General features: G+C 48.2%; 1 protein-coding gene across 1 annotated transcript; it reads left to right on the top strand.

Annotated features, from left to right (window-relative positions):
* The first annotated feature begins 7,223 nt into the window (after positions 1 to 7,223).
* On the top strand, positions 7,224 to 17,428 carry Tex35 (testis expressed 35). Its single transcript, XM_055624387.1, has 9 exons — positions 7,224 to 7,262; positions 7,517 to 7,585; positions 9,133 to 9,189; positions 9,921 to 9,980; positions 13,451 to 13,515; positions 13,606 to 13,789; positions 14,073 to 14,116; positions 16,569 to 16,673; positions 17,313 to 17,428. Exons 1-8 carry the CDS (start codon positions 7,224 to 7,226, stop codon positions 16,648 to 16,650), a joined length of 600 nt encoding a protein of 199 aa, XP_055480362.1. The 3' UTR covers positions 16,651 to 16,673; positions 17,313 to 17,428.
* The last annotated feature ends 716 nt before the right edge of the window (positions 17,429 to 18,144 follow it).

Here is an 18,144-nt window from a genome sequence, read left to right on the forward strand (position 1 = left end):
AGCAGGTGGGATTAACGCTGAGTCACGTTTTAACTAGAGCTCCTTGCTGAGAAGCAGCCTGGCCAAGAGCCTGGGTCTTCCAGCGAGGTGTGGCTCTGAGAACCAGCAGACTCCCCAGTTTCAATGGCTCTCTGGAAAGGTAGGAAGATGCCATGGCTTTTAGAAACAAGGGTTATAAGAGCATCCTTTGCACTTCACCAGCGTTTAGGTAAAAATAACTAATATTTATCTTTAGGAGGTTTGGCAGCTGAGTGTGGCCTCTTCTGGTGTTTGATTCAATCCAAGTTGTCTTTCCTTGGGGAGCAGTTTTGCCACCTAGATGCGTGATGTCGCTCATGCCACCTTGTTCTCAGCTCAGAGCTCCAGAGGGTTTTCTCATTTATCATATGGTCCAGGAGGATGTCAGCTACTTGAGGGAGGAGTGGGAGGGGGTAGTGGAAAGATGCTAGGGCAGGCTCAGCGTTTAGAACGGGGCTGCTGGCAAAAGGACTCTGGGGCAAACACACAAGGTGTGCGAAAGGCTGTCCTATCAGCCTTCATATCAGAAAAAATGACCTGGTCAGTGTTTGGCGACAAGCAAAGTGAAGACTTAAACAGAAAGGCACCAGACACCCCCCCCCCCAAACCTGAAAATCTGTAAGTTGTCACTGTCCTAGTTAGCTTTAAGAAGCTAAAAGAGAGCTGAAGAAATGGCTCAGAGGTTAAGAACATTGGCTATACTTCCAAAGGTCCTGAGTTCAATTCCCAGCAACCACATGGTGGCTCATAACCATCTAAGATGAGATCTGGTGCCCTCTTCTGGCATGCAGGCATATATGCAGGTCAAATACTGTATAAATAATAAACAAATAAAATAATAAAAAAAGCTAAAAGAATTACCTAGATCAAATCAGCCTATCAGGGCTTGCCTATCAGGGCTTGGATTGGGTGTTCGTTGTTGCAACGGAGTACAGCCCGATGTGCATAGCACCGTCCCTTAGGCAGGTGGTCCTGACATAGCAACGTAACATAAACCCAGCTGCTGGCCAGCCAACATCATCCTCCATAGCTCCCTTGGCACTTCTTTGGCTATGAAGTGAGGTCCCTTGTGGAGGTAATGCTTTGTGCAATAGCAGTCAGGACCACTTTCAGGTTCCTGCCTTGAGTTCCCTCAGTGATGACCTGCGACCTGGAATTATAAGCCTAACAAACCCTTTCCTCCTCCCCTATGTTGACTTTTGTCTTAATTACTATCCTGCTGCTATGATAAAGCACCATAACCAAGGAAACTTATAAAAAAGAAAGCATTTAATTTGGAGTCTTATGAGTTCAAATAATTAGAGTCGCTGACCGTCATGGCGGGAAGCATGGCAGCAGGCAAGCAAGCTGCTAGAGCAGTAGCTGAGGGCATACATTTTGAGGCAGCAACACAAGAAGGGAGAGGGAGGAAAGAAGAGAGAGACAGAGAGAGGGGGGCTTTGGGCTTTTAAAGGCCTGAAGCCCACCTCCAATGACACACTTCCTCCAACAAGTCCACACCTCCTAATCCTTCCCAAACAGTTCCATCAACTGGGTCCTGAGCATCCAAACATCTGAGACTATGGCGACCATTCTCCTTCAAACCACCACACTTCGGATTGGAATATTTTTTAATTGTATGAACTGAAATGAAACCAAGACAGTCGCCAACATTTCCACAGGAAGTCTACAGCATTTCCACAGGAAGTATCCTTGTGGGTCCTGCACATACAGGACCCACCAAAGGTCTACAGGTAGCGGGTGCATGCAAGTGCCCACACTCAGCTGGTTTGACTGTTCAAAGGGCAGCCGCAGAGGCAGGGCTTGCAGCAATGCTCAGCGCTCCGTCAGAGAGGTGCTGACTCAGATGCAGCTGATGCCGAGAGCTGACACCTGCTCTCCACGCGCCCCCCCGCCCTGCATCAAGGAAGTGTCTTCATGGTGGGACTGAGAGCCTCACAGATGCCAAATTCATTCTCAGCTCATCAAAGTGGATTTGGGTGTATGATTTTTGGCTCCATTAAGTCTGAACTACATCAGAGCAGCAACATATTTTGGCACTAAGTACAAATGAAATTTGGAATCTATTGAATTCAAGCTCCAGAAAACCAGACAGCCTCTTTGCGAACAGTCTACCAGTGCTTCCTGCCAGGACAAGGAAAAACTCCACCCTCTGCACAGAGCTCAGTCTATAAGAAGGAGCAAGCTTGGTCACAAACACCTAATTATTTGGACTCACATTCTCCCATTCACAGCTCAGTCACCTTACAGTACCTATGCTGGAATGCTGATCTATCTCTCTCTTTCTCTCTCTCTCTCTCTCTCTCTCTCTCTCTCTCTCCTCTTCCTCCTCCTCCTCCTTCTCCTTTGGCCCTCTCTACAGTGACACTCAGAAATTGCCATTGACTTCTCTATCTTGAGTCACATGTAGACATTAACTCAGCTCTTGTGAATCTGGTCTCTACAAGCTCCTCACCCATTATCACTGCCATGACTTTAAGACACATGTTCTCCAACCCGGCTCAGGCCCTAGAAGTCCTGCCAAGGGAAGAAGACTCACACCTTCTAGACTACTCTTCTCATCCATTTGGCCTTGAGGTGCTAAGGACCTTAGTGGTAGAATGTTCTAGAGAACAGGACAATCCAGATGTAAAAGTCAGTGTCCAAACTGATGGATAGGAAGCCAGCCGGTGGCAAGTATTTCTAGGAAGGACTTTCCAGAACAGATCTAATTTGTGTTCTCTTTCCTTCATACACCACCAGCTATAAGTGGCTCAGACTCTCTTTTCCCTCCCACACCTCCTGCAAAATGAGAGACTTGAATGAAGGACAGAATATGCACTTCTTTCATTATACTTTCTCTCTTGCATTCCAGGTTGTTTCTGGGGAGACGAAGGGTCTTGCTTGTACAGGTTAACCTCTGCAGCAAACACCACACAAGTACCGCCTCAGCCTGCTTACAGTCCCATCCCCCCGTGCTACTTTTGAGCATTCAAGTGCATCCTTCAACCCAGCTACTTTAGGACAATCGCTGTACTCCGATGGCAGACCCAGCCGCCACAGAGGCAGTCTACCTCATACAGAGGAAGATGGGCCAGGCTGGGACTCTCCCAGGACCACTCACAAACAGCAAGCCTCGCTTATGTGTCTCATCACCCCATCGCGGGGAACAAGCAACTGTCACTACAGCAAAGAGGCACACCAGACCATACCACATGGGGAAAGGCAGCCACATTAGGACCGCCCTGGTGAACACTGGCCCCTCACAGGAATCAGTTCCCATTGCACGTCTTGTCACACAACAGCAGGGACCATGCAATCACTCCAGACTTCTGTTTGGCTCTGTTTAGGCACCAGTTGTCTTAACGTGGCTTATCCAGAGGAGACATGGACATATTCTCACCTCAGGGCACTGATGACAAATCAGAAACACTTCTACCCGAGTCTAGCTTGGTGAAAGAGTGAGTCCACTGGAGCGCTCAGACAAGCATGGGTGAGAGAGTATGGATAAGTACACACTTGACTTAACAGCAGCTGCAAACTGAGAAGTCCATGAGGGGTGACACGAAAACTGTATCCATGGAGATCGTGGCTAAGCTGGCCGACAATTCTCCAGGAGTCTTTTCCTCAGCATTATTTATATAACCTCAAGGGAGGGGTATTAATAGTCTTGTATCCTTAGGCTTCCTCAACCTTATAAAGTTCATTCACTTCCTTAGTCTTTTTTTTTTTTTTTTAATGGGTGTTTTGCCTGTGTGCAGGTCTGGGTACCACATGAAGCCTCCCACCTAGGATTGTCAGTGAACACTACATGAGACACAGTACCTTAAAGCCCTGTCCAAAGCTTCTATGGTGCCACTCACTTGTGTTATTTCAGTGACAAATGGGAATTTGGAAGTGGCTTAAGAGGAAAGCTGGACAGGGACAATTGTGAGCAATTGTGAGCCTGCCAGGAAAGAGGCCTGAAGGAGCTAGGACAGAAAGAAATGCCACATTCTACTTGGATCCCATCCAAAGACAGAACAGTAAGTCAGGAGGCCCCAGGAGTCACATTTAGCAACGAGAGCTCTGGTCGCCGGTGGTTCTTGTGTTATCCTGCATCTCAGGCTGCTGCCGTTGGCTGTGGAACAATAATGGTTCTCCTGGGACCAGGAAGACCTGGAAAACATCCTTGGCCTGGTGAATACACAAATATGAATAGACAGCAATCCTCATAGGATACCTCTGCTATGAGTTTTTCCTCCTCCTCAACTGTGCAGAACTAGCTGGGGATTTACAATGATCTGTGCTCACCAGGCTTATCCCTGAAACAGAAGGACCAGTTGGGATAACATCAGCAGATATGGTCTTTTTTTTTTTTTTCTGCAGAAACAGTGTAAGCAGACCATAACTATAGCTTGCCTGATATACTAGTTAGAAGGTCAGAAGTTGCCTAGTAATCAAAGTATCGATGATAAAAGACATCTTCACACTGCACAGGATAAAGCTTTCTAGAGTGCCTCTGAGTCAGAGGAGGACAACACAGCGATCACCCCTTGCAATATCTATCAAAGGTACATTAGCAGGCCCCTAGGATGAGACCACAGGGTCTCCTGGCCAAGGGGAGCTGCCAGGTACTGCAAGGCATCAAGATGTGAGACTGCCAGAATGCTGAAGCAGGTCACTTCAAGGCTGAATGGAGACCACAGTTAGGATTCTGGGAATGTTTCTGAAACAGTCCACCCTCATTGACTTTAGACTACCTGTTGTCAAACAGACCCCTGGGCACATAGGACATTGTCTCTCATCCTCTGGGGCTCTGAGGATGTGGTGTTAAAGACAGCTTCACTGTAGACCAGACACTAGATGAGATACTCCTGGAATTATAAGACACATCAGAGTCTTACAGCCATTTTTAAATGTTTCTCTTCAGTCTCTCCCACATCATCATCTCCATGAAACAAAAGCAGACTGGGACCTTTGTAAAGAGCATCAGAATTTCATCAATTTGCCGAAAAGACACTGGCATTCTTCCTTTCTGTTCTGAACGGTGTGCTGTGCCCTAATCCTGATGGAGCATGGGTGGGTGGCAGGGGCTTATGATCCTTTCCTGGTGCAGGGAGACTGTGCTCTGAAGGGAGCTGGGAAAGACCATCTGGTATTCCTCAGGTCAGGACAGCCTATGGGGAGACCCAGTTCACAGTGGTGATATCCAGCAGTGATAGCCAACACTGCCCTGCCTTCCTCCTCAGGCAGCTGCAGAATCTTAATATAGCCAGGTGTGGTGGCTCGTGCCCATAATCCCAGAGCTTGAGAGCCTGATATGTGAGAACTTCCATGAGTTCAAGGCCAGCCTGGACTACATAGTTGTGGTGGTTGGAATGAGAAATGGCCCCAATTTCATTTCACCCACTTCTCTGCCTCATGCTTGCATTTGAAGATGTGTGTGCTCAGCTTCCTGCTTCAGCTGCCGTGCCTTCCCGCCATGGTGGACTCTGGCTCTGGAACCGTAAGCCCAAATGAACTCTTCCAGAAGTTGCTTTTGGTGGTAGTATTTTATCACAGAGACAGAAAAGTAACAACAGTGAATCCCAGGTCAGCCTGGGCTTACAAAATGAGACTCTTAAAAATAATAAAAATGAAGAAGAGGAGAATATGGAGTAGGGAGCGGAAACATTTATTTAGGTTGACAAATTGATTCCCCAGGTCTTCAAAGACATACCAGCAACAACAATGATGTGTTTAGCGGAACCATGAGAAAGTAAAAAAAAAAAAGAAAAAGAACAGCAGTGTGTGTGGTGTGTATGTGTGGTGTGTGTGTGGTGAGTGTGATTGTGTATGTGTGGTGTGTGTATGTGATATGTGTATGTGTGGTTTGTGTGGTTTGTGTGGTGAGTGTGATGTGTGTGGTGTATGTGTGTGATATGTGTGTGATGTGTGTGTGTGATATGTGTGTGTGTGTGGTATGTGGGAGGGGGGCCCTTTATAAAGCCAGAATGATTGTTTTCTATCTCCTTGTCTGACAAATAGTCTAATATTCCCATGTGTGCATGTGTGCTTGGCTAGAAGACAATGCCCATGCAACCCCCGCCCTACTGAGCAAAGAGAGCGTGAGTTACAGCTCTCTGAGGATCTCAAGTCAATGGAAAAGAGACGGCCACTATTGCAGGCCTTGAAACTGTTAGGCTGGAGACATGGTTCCTTCATTTACATGTGGGGAAATCAAGCCCAGACAGCTTAGCCCCACACTCCCTCCCCTTGGCTGGACCAGCATGAAGCATCATGTTCTTCGTTTGGAAGTGGGCAAGCTCCAAGGCTGTCGGAAGGAAAGAGGCTTCACTGGCAACCACCAGCTGGGAGATGTATCTAAAATGGCTGCAGGCAGCTCTTGACGAATCTGACCCTGGAAGGACACAGCGGTGGCATGAAAGCAGAACACGGAATGAGGTGAGGGGTACCTGGTGTGTTGCGTAATTCACGCATATCCTGGGTTACTTCCTGTACTACTGGCCCACCTGCCCTCAAAATGCTCAAGCTGGCCCTTTCTGTGCCAACTAGTAGCCCTTGAAACAAGAGAGGAGGAGGAAATGGAATGCCCAATGAGGAAAGGTCGGATTCTCTAACCCAGATTCTGAGTCATGTTAGACCCCAAGAGATGTGCCTCCTTTCTCCATGTTAAACAAACACACATCACAGTTAACCTCAGAACTACCTTCTGTATCACACACACACACACACACACACACTATTCTTGTCTTAAGCACTATTCAATATTTCTTCTTGTTCTAACCCTCTTCTGGCATTAAAGAAGAGCCAAGAAAAAAGATGGGACCAAGGTGGATATGGAAGTTATATGCATGAAGAAGTGGGTGCCAAGGAGAAGCCGCTTCTCCTGGTCAGTAGGTAAGGCCGCCTGCAAGAGGAGTCAAGGCTTGGCTTCTCCCAGCATGTGCCTGTGCTCCCAAATGGCTGGCTGTGTCCTCAGCAGCCCCAGGCTCAAGGCCTTATGGCTTTGGGACCTCGTAAGAGCCATTCATCTCAGGGGCAACAGCAGACAGACCCAAAGCTGGTCACACTCCAGGCCAGCATCTGAGGCCTGGCATTGTGACCTCAGCTGTTCCGCAAACAAAGAGGTGGTCACCCTACCCTTGCCTAAGCCAGTAAGATACACAGGACGGTTGCTTGGTCTCAGGGTTCTGTTGTGGGGAGGTTGGGAAGGTGAAGAACACCCTGGCTCTTCTTCCATCATGTCGGCCAAGAGGGAAGAACCGAAGAAAATTAACCTGGTAAAGGAAGAAAAGTGCTGGGCACTGTGGGACCTCTGTGGGCTCCTGCCGAATGGAGGCAGGACACAGAGGATATTGGAAATGATCCCGTGAGCCTTCCAACTTTCTTTCTTTGTTCAGGGCATAAAGCAGGCTCTCACCTGGAATGGGGTGTGAAACATGCCTGGCCTTGGGGTGGGAAGGAAAGAGGCCTGAGCTGCTCCCACCCGCATCCACCATTTCCAGTACTTCTGTGTATCTGTTTCAATCTACAGATGTGTGATTACAAAGGAATTAAGCAAGAAGGGCTATTCATCAAAAGAGGGATGACACAGGAGCTGAAGGTCAGTGTGTGGGCCCAGGCAGCTTGACAGATCAGCGTGGTGAGGGGGTGGCCGGCCCACTAACTGGTGCTGGTGGCTGCTGGCAGCTGCAGATGGGAGACTCTGCTCTTGGTCTTTTCTTAACCTGTTGCTTTGAAACTCTTTGGATTACCCAGAAGTTACAAAGAACAGTATAATGAATTCTAGTAGACATTTCACCCAGATCCCCTAAATGCTGGCAATTTTTCAGCCAATTGATTCCATTTCTGTCTGTCTCCCTCTCTACACATAACCCTGTGTACCCATGGACATGCAAGCACACACACACACACACACACACACACACACACACACACACACACACACATACTGCCCTTCCTATCTATAGGTTCCATGCCTTTAATCCAACCCATCTGTGGCTTAAAATATTTGGTAAAAAAATAAAATAAAACTATTCGGTAAAACATTACAGATATCTTTCCATCACTTCCCACGCTAGACAGTACAATGGTTTGCATAGCCTTCGCGTTGCATTGTGTATTTAAGTGATCCAGGGATAGTTTAAAGTATATGGGACGGTGCACAGAATGGAGGGGATGTCAGCATTGGCAAATTTGGATACCTGCAGGGTTCCTGAAGCCGGTTCTTCTCAGACACTGAGGAACGGCTATGGGTACTTACTTCCTAGTCTACCGTGTCTGGATAATAGGTGGGCATCCTGGCTGTGGCTCCCTTTCCTGGGCTCTTCCCTTAGTCTTCATCACAGAGGGTCCTGAAACCAACCCTCCACAGGTTCCCGGAATTAATGACGGCATACGTTTTCTAAACCGTTTGAGAGTTAAGTTTACCCAAATCTTAAGTGTGTATTTCCTAAAGTCAAGCATGTTCACCTATATATTTTGTGTGTGTGTGTGACTGTCAAAATCAAGTCATTTAACAAAGCCTCCATTTTGATGTCACCAGCTGTCTCGTTACTTTAACAAAATCAGCTGGCCTGGGTCCTAATCCCTGTCACGTGTTACCGCTAGTCTCAGTCTCTCCTCTCCTCTCTTCTCTCCCCTCTTTCCCCTTCCCTTTCCCTTTCCTCTCCTTTCCTCTTTCTCTTTTTTTCCCTCTGCTTTCCTCTCCTCTCTCTCCTCTCTCTCTGGTGTATATGTGTGTGTATGCATGTGTACTCTGGGCGTGTTTTGCCAGTGTGGAGTTGGAGTTACAAGCAGCTATGAGTCTCTAGATATCGGTGCTGGAATGGATCACAGGTCCTCCAGAAGAGCAGCAGGCTTCCTTTACTGTGATGACATCTCCAGCCCCATCCTGTCTCTTTGCTGTGTCTCACTCTTTCAGTGCTTAGTACTTTACTGGCGGACCCTCACGTTCCACTTGTCTGCCGTTTCTAGACTTAGGCTGAGTGTGTTATTTGGGGAAGCCTTCCAAAGCTATGCTCTTTTCAGCGTGTCTCTTCGCGGACCCACTGTCTGAACACAGTCCTTTCCTTTCCTTGCCTCTGTTTGGTAGTGCCCCAAGGACCTGCCCTTGTCTTCATCGTGTGTCTCTCACATTCATTTCCCCAGAATGAACTCAGGGATGTGAGAGAAGAACTCAAGGAAAAAATGGAAGAGATAAAAAAGGTGACATGATAAGGCTTCAGCCAGAGAAGAGAAGCAGAGCTTTGCGCAAAATGGACTTGCTCGCTCTGGATAGTAAAGGAAATGAGGACTTGCATGGAAAAGCAACACCCTGACCCATACCTGTTCCCCCATAGTGTTTCAGCCCTGGGCAGAGTAGAGCCTTAATCTCTTACTTCTTCCATGCCTAAGCCCTTTTCAGTTGGCTAAGGCCTCCCTTGTGTACTAAGGTTGGGGTGACGTAACCTCAGCAATAACAGTAAAGAGGGGCTGAGGAGGAATTTGGAGATAACCTCAGCAATAACAATAAAGAGGGGCTGAGGAGGAATTTGGAGACAATGGCAGATCAATTGTATCCTCCTTCTGCATCTCCCTGGAGCAAGCTGCATGGAAGGAGCTCCTTTGTTTCTATGATGCAATCACCTATAGCTTACTTGGGGAACAGAGGACCAAGCTTAATTCAAGCTGTGCTCAGAGGAAGGCTGCCGATAGAGATGACTGGCAGTCCCTGTACCCTAGACCCTTCAGAAGCTTCTCAGGAGGAAAGTGGGTTTTGTAGAATATTATTCATCTGTCCCCACAATCCAGCTGCTGTCCTTGGCTCATGTAGCACATTATTCATCTGTTCCCAAGAGCCAGCTGCTGTCCTTTACTTAAAATGCCCAGAAGATTCTGTGACTGGCTTCGGTAGCACACTTTGTGCCTTGTTAAATGGTGCTTTTCTTCCTCATTAGATAAAGGATATCATGGACAAAGATTTCGATAAGCTTCATGAATTTGTGGAAATTATGAAGGTAAGCCTTCACTGTATGCCTTCCGTGGGTCACATGGGAAATGATGGCAGAGATGCCAGCCCCTGCCCTGGAGGTGTCTGTAACCCACTAGACAGACTAGAAGGGAAGGCACAGGCTGCCTGCTAATTAGGGGTTTAGAGGTAGGAGTAATGAGAGTGGGAGTTAGGAGAGAAGTCCTTAGAGAGAGTGGGAGCCGGAAGGCCTCATGATCATGCTGGAAGCTTAGCATGAAGGTAACTAAGGCCCAGTGTGGTTCCCCTTTGGCTCAGAAAACAGGAAGGAGAATTCAGACCATAGAGCAACAGTTTGCAAAGGTTAGTCTGTTTCAGAGTGACTTGAGACAAGAGCCTCAGGTTCACATTTCAGATAGGGCCTACGTTCCCCCATAGGGCTGGGGAATCAGTGATGTAGATGCACAAGCAGGCAAACGGCAATGGCTAAGAGTATTTTCAAGAGTTCTAAGGGACACTAGGCTTACTGGATAATTAAGATTCGTGATAAACCCACAGTCATCAAATCAGGGTGGTTAATGATAAGCAGAGAAACGAAGGAGTGTACATCCCTAACCCTGGGATGGTTTCTCTGCTAGGGCTGGAAATCCTGAGAATCCCCCCCCAGGAGCATATTAAAAACACCCACACACCCAGACTCCATACGTTACAGAAATGTCTTCAAGGTGGAGTTAAGTGTCATAAATGATTTTAAGATGTATGTATGTGTGTAGCTGTGTGTGTGTATCTATATATGTATGCATAGTGTATATGTACACACACATATACATATGAAGGCGGTCCTTGTAGCACACACTGGCCTCACCTCCCACACTTGGTTTCTTCACAAGCAATCTACATATGTGCCTACGGGGGCAAACCAGTTCCCCAACACTTGAACACACCCATCAACCTCAGCTGCCCTTTGGAATGAGACGGGAGAGTCAGACTGCCCCCTTAAACGCAGGTTATCCTCATAACGATGAAATCAGAATCTTTGAGGGTAAGGTCCCAGCACCTATGTATTCAATCTCCCCCATGGATTCTAGTGTACAATTAAGGCTGGAAACAGTATTTCCATAAAGTTTTAAATATAATAAAAGGTGATTTCTTTTTTGGTGGTACAAGATCCTGGGGTCTCACATTGTTAGGCTGTCATTCAACCACTGAGCTGGCTTCAGCTCTGTGATGAAAGGTGATTTTTAAATGTCAATGAGAAGAAGAGGATTATATAATGATACAGGAACCCTGCCTGACTCCGTGAGGAGAAACCAGTTCACTAGCAGTGTAAGCCGAACTGGTTTATAAAGTGAATTTACAAAATAAAAACAAGAAAGGAAAAGCTATAATAGACAAAGTATCAATATATTTGTCATATAAACATTTTTTGAAGAATTATGATGAAAAGACACCAATTATAGAATGTTAAAACAATAGTAATAGTTTTCTATCAGGGTGGTAAGAGATGAATGGTTTTTAGTCTACAAAATACAGATCTCACACAAAACAACAGGAAATAGATGAGCAAATGGGTAAGGGGATGCACAGACAGGCCAGAGTCCAGAACACAGACACAGAGGGCAGAGAACATGGTTGGGGCGGGAGAGGTGGCTGAGTGGCTCAGAGCGCGTCCTGCCCCTGCAGCAGACCTCAGTTTCCCAGCACCCACCCCTGGTGTGTCATAACTGCTCACAGCTCCAGCTCCAGGGGGATCTGATACCTCTGTCCTTGGGCGGCACCTGGACTCGTGTGTACATAACCCCCACACACACTCACACACACACACACACACACATACACAGCATCTAAAAAAAAAAAAACACCAAAAACTTTAAGTAATGTAACTTACACTCGAATAAGCAAAGTGTGGATTTATGAAAATAAACTACTGATAAGAGTACTAATTTACACAAAACTGGAATATTTTTATGAGAATATTAAAAACTGTCAGAATAAGTATGTACAAATGATTTTCATTTCAGGATTATAGATAAAAGTAAATGTGGGGGAACAACCAGAACTTCCAGCAGTAGAGGAATAACTAAATTATGGTTTATCCATACGTTACTATTAGGGTCTATTAAAGGCATGCTTACAAAGAATGCTTAACATCAAATATGAGTACTATACATAGGCTGATCTCAATTAGGCAAAAATATAAGTAGACACGTAGGAAAAAGACTGGGAAGAAGTGTACCGAAAAAGCAAATAGTAGCTTTGGGAGGGGGGAAGATTAATATTCTTCTGCTTTATCCAAATTTTTGCAAAGGGCATGTGCTGTTTCCATATTAACATGCAAACAGCGTAAGCATTTTTTATTAGTGGCCACTCTGGGGATGAAAAAGCACAAAGAAAGCTATTTCGGGCAGGAAACAGCTTGGGCACAGCAGGAGACGGCTGTGTTTCCCAGTCAGTGGGGAGAGCAGCCGTGGAGCGGGGTCGTCTGGGGGAAAGTGAGAAATAAAGCCGCACAGGCACACAGCGAACAGTGACGGGTTCTCACAAACAGCTGACAGGCCAGGACCTGTCTGGCAGAGTCTTAAAGAACAGCACCGGCAGCAGCTGCTGGCAAGGTGGCCTGGGAGGTGCGAGCCGGTGGGGAAAGTCCGACACTGCCCCCAGCTGGGATGGAGGGGGCTAGAGGAGGCTGCGGGACACAGGGGAGGAGCTGAAAGGAGACAAGGTGCCCGCGGTGACAGCAGAGTCTGGAGGGGAGAAGGCAGTGGGGAAGATGGCCGCAGAGTGAGGAGGCGGGCTGACTGTGGAGGAGGAGTGGCTGGGTCACAGTATAGGACACTGACTGTCCTTGCTCGGCCCGAGGGGCATGTTTGACCTTGGATTTTGATGCTATTCCCAATACTGTTTATAAAGACTCACAGGGCTGTCCTCGGAAACCCCCTCCCGCCAATGGTGGTGGGGGGGGACCCAATGGCCTTGTCGGCTCTCTGCATCAGATGAACTCACATCCGGAGTCTTCATACTAGTCACTTTCACTGGAGTAAATCGCTTTTACTGGTGTTTTATGACAACCCAGTCCACACTCAGTTCTCTCCATAATGAAGACGGTCAGAGTACAGCTTCTGCACCCTCAGGGCTGTTTCATGGCCACTGTTTGTTTTGTTTTGTTTTGTTTTCTATCCAGCATTTCCCACATCAAATTCTATAGGCTATCTTTACTCTCTTAGCTCACAGTGACTTCTCTTTCATGCTTATGGTTTATTTTTATCTTTTTAAATGTGTGTGTGTCTGTGTGTGTGTGTGTGTGTGTCTGGTCAGTCTGTTGTACCTCTGCCTGCGTTCTGGTCTCCATCATGAAACAAGGGTGGAAGGTGGCTGTCAGGGACTTGCCCCGTTCACCACCTAGGCCAGTTCTAGGGAGGATCCTTGAAGTAGGAGGCAGCAGTGGTCTGCAGAGAAAGGAGGAAGGACCGCCATGCTCTTCAGAAGGGGGTGATTGTAGTCTCGGGTTCTCTCTTGAAGGAGATGCAGAAGGATATGGATGACAAGATGGAGGTTTTGATAAACATACAGAGTACCAGCAAGCAGTAAGTGTCACCCTCGCCCCTGAGGACCCCTCCCTTCACGTTGCTGGGTGCACAGCCTCCCCAAATCTCTGCCCCCTCCTGACCCACCAGTCCCCTTCAGAAACAACCAAAGAAGCAGCAGGAACTCGGACAGATAGGAAAGGAGGACTCCTCGCTCAGACTCAAGAAAACGGAAGACTGTGGCGGAGTATCCCTGGCTAGTGACCAGGTGATGGCGGCCCAGAAAACAAAGAACATTGCGCTGGATCCCCTCCACCCGTGTTCGACTTGCTGCGTAAGTGACTTCCTGCCCGGCCTCCGTGCTGGTTCCGGAGCCCTGAGCTGCTCCTGCCCCGACTTCCCCAGAGCTCCTGCTTTAAAGGGCTGGCCTACCCCACCCCACCCCAGGCATCCCTTAGTCTAGAAACCTTAGCTGCCTCGCCTCCTAGGCTGTGGTGTGTCAGCCCTTGGCTGTGCCTGTTCCCGGGTTCCGCTCAGTTCACTCTGCCCTTTCCTCTAGCAGAGCCTGATGAGGTGCCCTCAAACAGTCTTTCTTGTGCCGTTTCTGTCCTCCACAGGAGAAATGTGTGTTGTGTGCCCTAAAGACCAACAGCAGTCGGGGGTAGGTAGACCCACGCGAGAAGCGCCTTCTCAGCTGGGTGTCTCGTCCTCCCAAAGGGAGGACGCTTCAGCTTCCTTTTGCAGCCAGGCCCCCCTGTGGTGGTACAGGGAACAGGGACGTGAGTGGACTCTGCCAGCCAGCGTCCCCCCCCCCCCCCCCGGGCGTAAAGGATGTGGCGTGAGGCGGGAGGGCGTGCTCTCTGCTGTCGCCCCAATCTGGCCCCAGGTCCCCCACATCTCTCCCACCTGGCAGGAGACCTTCGCACCACACCTCGGCGCCATGCTCACCGTTGTCCTCTGGGGCTGCTTTATGATTTACCTGTACTTCAACCCCGACGAGATGGACTTCGTGCTTCCTACCTAGCAGGGCCGTGGAGCCCACCGACAGCTCCACTCCATCCTCTCCCCTCTCCGAGAGCTGCACAGCAGGGTTTTCTGCCCCCCTTAAACAACCTCCCACCCCCACAACCGGGCTTTCACCTGGAGATTAAAGGCTTTCACTTAAAAGTCAAAAAGATTGTCACCATTTTGAGCACCGGCCTAACATTTGGGGGACCGGAACATTACTCTTTCTGCACTAAGTCGTCATATTTCGGACTCCAGCTGCTCTTCCTGCCGGCTAGGGGGACATTCTCTCTGAGTGCTCCCCACACTTGCCTTTCTCCACTCCAGTGGGCCCTAAAACTCCCCAGGTCAGAGCCTCGAGACACCCCCAAAGGTATGCGCACCACCCTGGATAGACTCAAGACACCCTCCCGCTGCCCTGCCTGCTGCTCCCCCACATTCTTGGCTCCTGCAAAGTGCCACGGATGTCACGGGTAACACGAGCAATCTCTGCCCCTCAGTGCGGCAGGGCTGCACTGCTCCTCTGGGGTCTTATCACACAACAGTTTGGTGTCCTTCTTGGGCTCTGGTGAGAATCACCACCTTTCCCCTTGAGGGTTTCTTCTCCCTCCTTCCCTCCCTCCCTCTACTCCAAAGGAGCAGTGTCTTTTCAAAGACCTTCGCTAAGTGGGATGCTGGTGCTGGCCTTTGATCCCAGCGCTCGGGAGGCGGAGGCAGTCAGATTTCTATGAGTTCAAGGCCAGTCTGGTTTACAAAGCAAGTTCTAGGCCAGCCAGAGCTACACAGTGAGACCCTGTCTCGAACAATCAAACAGGAATTAGAGATGAGCCTGTGACCTTCAGTCTCTTCTTTTCTACTCTATGCCCACCTCAAGCCCCTAAGTGAGGGAAGGTAAAATGGGTTGCTAGCTTCACATGAGCGGGAAGGAATGCAGAGAAAACAGTATTTTAGTGACTCTTCCACCACGCGTCTAACGCTTTGGCTTTGGTTTGACGGGTCTCTGTGTTCATTGCACAGCAATTCCTTCATTTATTTTGTTGGATGCTTCCACTTGTAGACAGTTTACTAATCAGTCAGGTTTGTAAAGACAACAGAGTCATGCAAATGCATCTGGTGCTTCCAATACACTTTTTAAAACTAAAACTAAAACACTGCTTGGTCCTTGTTACTCCAAGGGGTTTGTAGCTTTAAAGGAGATATGGTTAACACACAGCACATTGTATATCATAGAGCAGCCATACTAAAGGACAGCAACGGAACATGAGGCCAACAGGAGGCAGCAGATGGGGCTAGCCCTGGCACAACAGATGACCATAAATGGATTTATGGAATGACTGAGAGCAACAAGAAATGTGTCTCAGTCTGCTAAGAGCAAAGTGTCAGCAGGACTTACGTTACTGCTGAGGCTTTGCACTCAGAATCTGCCCTTGCCTTTCCCAGCCTTAATGGCTGCCTCCCATCTTCGAAAACGGCCTCAGCTGATGGGGTCTGTCCAAGTTGTATCACACTAACAAGTCTCACCTTCTGGTTTTTCTTAAAGACCTTTGCGATCACATTGAACCCACCTAGGTAACCCAGGATGGGTACCTAATGAATAGAACAAGGCAGAAATAATGCAGGTTTATTTCAGAGATACAGATAAACATCTAAAGCACAGCACCTGCCTTCTGCACTGTGGACAACCTGCAGGCACTTTCCCGCGGCCCTTTACTGTTTTCTAGGGAGCCACTTGTCTTCCATCTTGGGAAATTGCAGGCTGTTTTTCTCAATCCTGGGGCCCCAGAAATAATAAGTACGTAGTATTTGATTAGCATCAGCCTTCAAGGGTCAGAAATTGAAATTCAAGTTAACACTGAAAGAAATCAGGCTGGTTCTAATCGAAAATCTATATTCATTAATTAATGGCAGAAAGGAAAACTGGCTTGGAAAGAGAAAGCCCCTGTGACCCCAAAACACAACCCGCCCAGTCCTTTATTAAGTAAGTAAATAAATAAATAAAACCTCTCTTCCTCTGAATCAAGTGTCTATAATCATAATCTGATTAATTAGAGAATGTTTCCCCCAGCCCTCTGCTTATTAGCATTCACCTGTTACCTCATTATTCCTAGGATGGCTGAGATGAGAATACAAATTTGTTTGAGAGGAACCAATGTTAACTTTACTGGAAAGAAGAATGAACTTGAACCGTGATCTCAAATCACAGTCTTTGGCAGGTAGCTGTAAGCCTCAGGATTTCAGCTCTGACCTGTCCCCCAGGCTCTGTCCACCTTGTCTCTCCAAGGCCTCCCTGTCCTGTCACGCTCCACACAGTCAGGGATAAATTCCCCCACCTGTGCTCCCAGATCTCTTTTTGGCCCAAAGTCACAACAGGGGCCCTTGTCCTGGCTCCTGACAGCCAGAGCACAGGTGAATCTCTAGCCCCACACTGGAGCATGGTCCCAGCAGGATTTCCGTTAATCCATCTGTCTGCCTGTCCACTTAGTGCCCTGGGTGAGACATCAGGAGAGCGGGAGTGTTCCTCAGGGCTTAGGCCCTGGGCAGCTGGGTCCAGCACTCCTACCTGGAGCTCTTTGGGTTATTTTGAGGATTCCTGAGAAGGTGACTAAAGTACAAAGTCCAAAGTGAGCTAATAAGGGAGCCATCTTTCCTTAGTAATACTCCATTGATCCCTTTGTTGCCTCCATAAACTGACTGATTCCTTCACACACATACATCTTTGCCGAGGAACAAACCCAGGCTTTCCCAGATGATAAGAAAGCGTTCTTCCACTGAGCTGCAGTGCAAAGCCTGGTGATCTCTCTCTCTCTCTCTCTCTCTCTCTCTCTCTCTCTCTCTCTCTCTTTCTCTGAAAGCTCTGATGACCTCTCCCAGAAGAGCAGAAAGTGAGAGAAGACAGGAACGATGCAGAGCTCACGGATGCTCTCCGCTTCTGCTGCTTGGTGGTGGTTGTGGATGAATACATGCGTTTGCAAAGCATATTGGTACTGCCGAGTCATTTATGCCTTCTCTCTTTCTCATAGCAAACAAGCCACCATGTTCTGTGGGACTCCCCCTGCCCGTGTTTTGGTTTTGAGACAGGACCTCGTGTGGCTCAAGCTAGCAACTGAGGTTGGTCTTGAACCCCTGAACCTCCTTCAAGCCACCTCCTTCCTGGATGCTGGGATTTTACAGGCATGCACCACCATTCCTGACTCCATGAATCTTTTAGTATTTTGTATGCCTATTGCCAGAGCCCTCCTTCCCCAGGTCCCATATTCCTATATACACCTTAATCCAAGCTCTAGATTCTGCACTACAACAGTTTCAGGTCCTTTCTTCTCAACTCAGTTTAGAGGAACAAAGAACTAGGGTGTTGCGGCCTGGAGCAGCTGAGGCACCATCTCCTGTGTGTCTGCTGTGCAGTCCTTTTCCAGGTCTGAGGATGGTAAGCAGGGAGGGGTCTCCAGATCCCTTGGCCTTGCCCAAGCTTTCACAGCCAAGCTCCACAGCACTGAGGGCCCCACAGCCAAGCCAGGGCAGTGAGTCACAGTGGCTGTTCCTGGTAAGGTCGTGCCTAGGCTACCTTTGGTGATGGTGTGCTCTTCCGCAGGCCTCCATGTCACTGTGTATGGAACCAAGTGATGCTCAACTTCTCTTTTCTCCCCATCCCAGCACTACTGCTGTTCTGTGCAGACCCCACCCCAC

The sequence above is a fragment of the Psammomys obesus genome, unplaced genomic scaffold, assembly GCF_907164565.1.
Source record: "Psammomys obesus unplaced genomic scaffold, mPsaObe1.curated_primary_1811, whole genome shotgun sequence".
NCBI classification, from domain to species: Eukaryota; Metazoa; Chordata; class Mammalia; order Rodentia; family Muridae; genus Psammomys; species Psammomys obesus.

What these genes read in the sequence shown, in the direction of transcription:
- Tex35 (XM_055624387.1), top strand. Translation starts at nt 7,224, where the DNA reads ATGTCGGCCAAGAGGGAAGAACCGAAGAAAATTAACCTG. An exon ending in GGATGACACAGGAGCTGAAG is followed by an intron (nt 7,586 to 9,132) that starts GTCAGTGTGTGG and finishes TCATTTCCCCAG; the next exon opens with AATGAACTCAGGGATGTGAG. An exon ending in AATTTGTGGAAATTATGAAG is followed by an intron (nt 9,981 to 13,450) that starts GTAAGCCTTCAC and finishes TCTCTCTTGAAG; the next exon opens with GAGATGCAGAAGGATATGGA.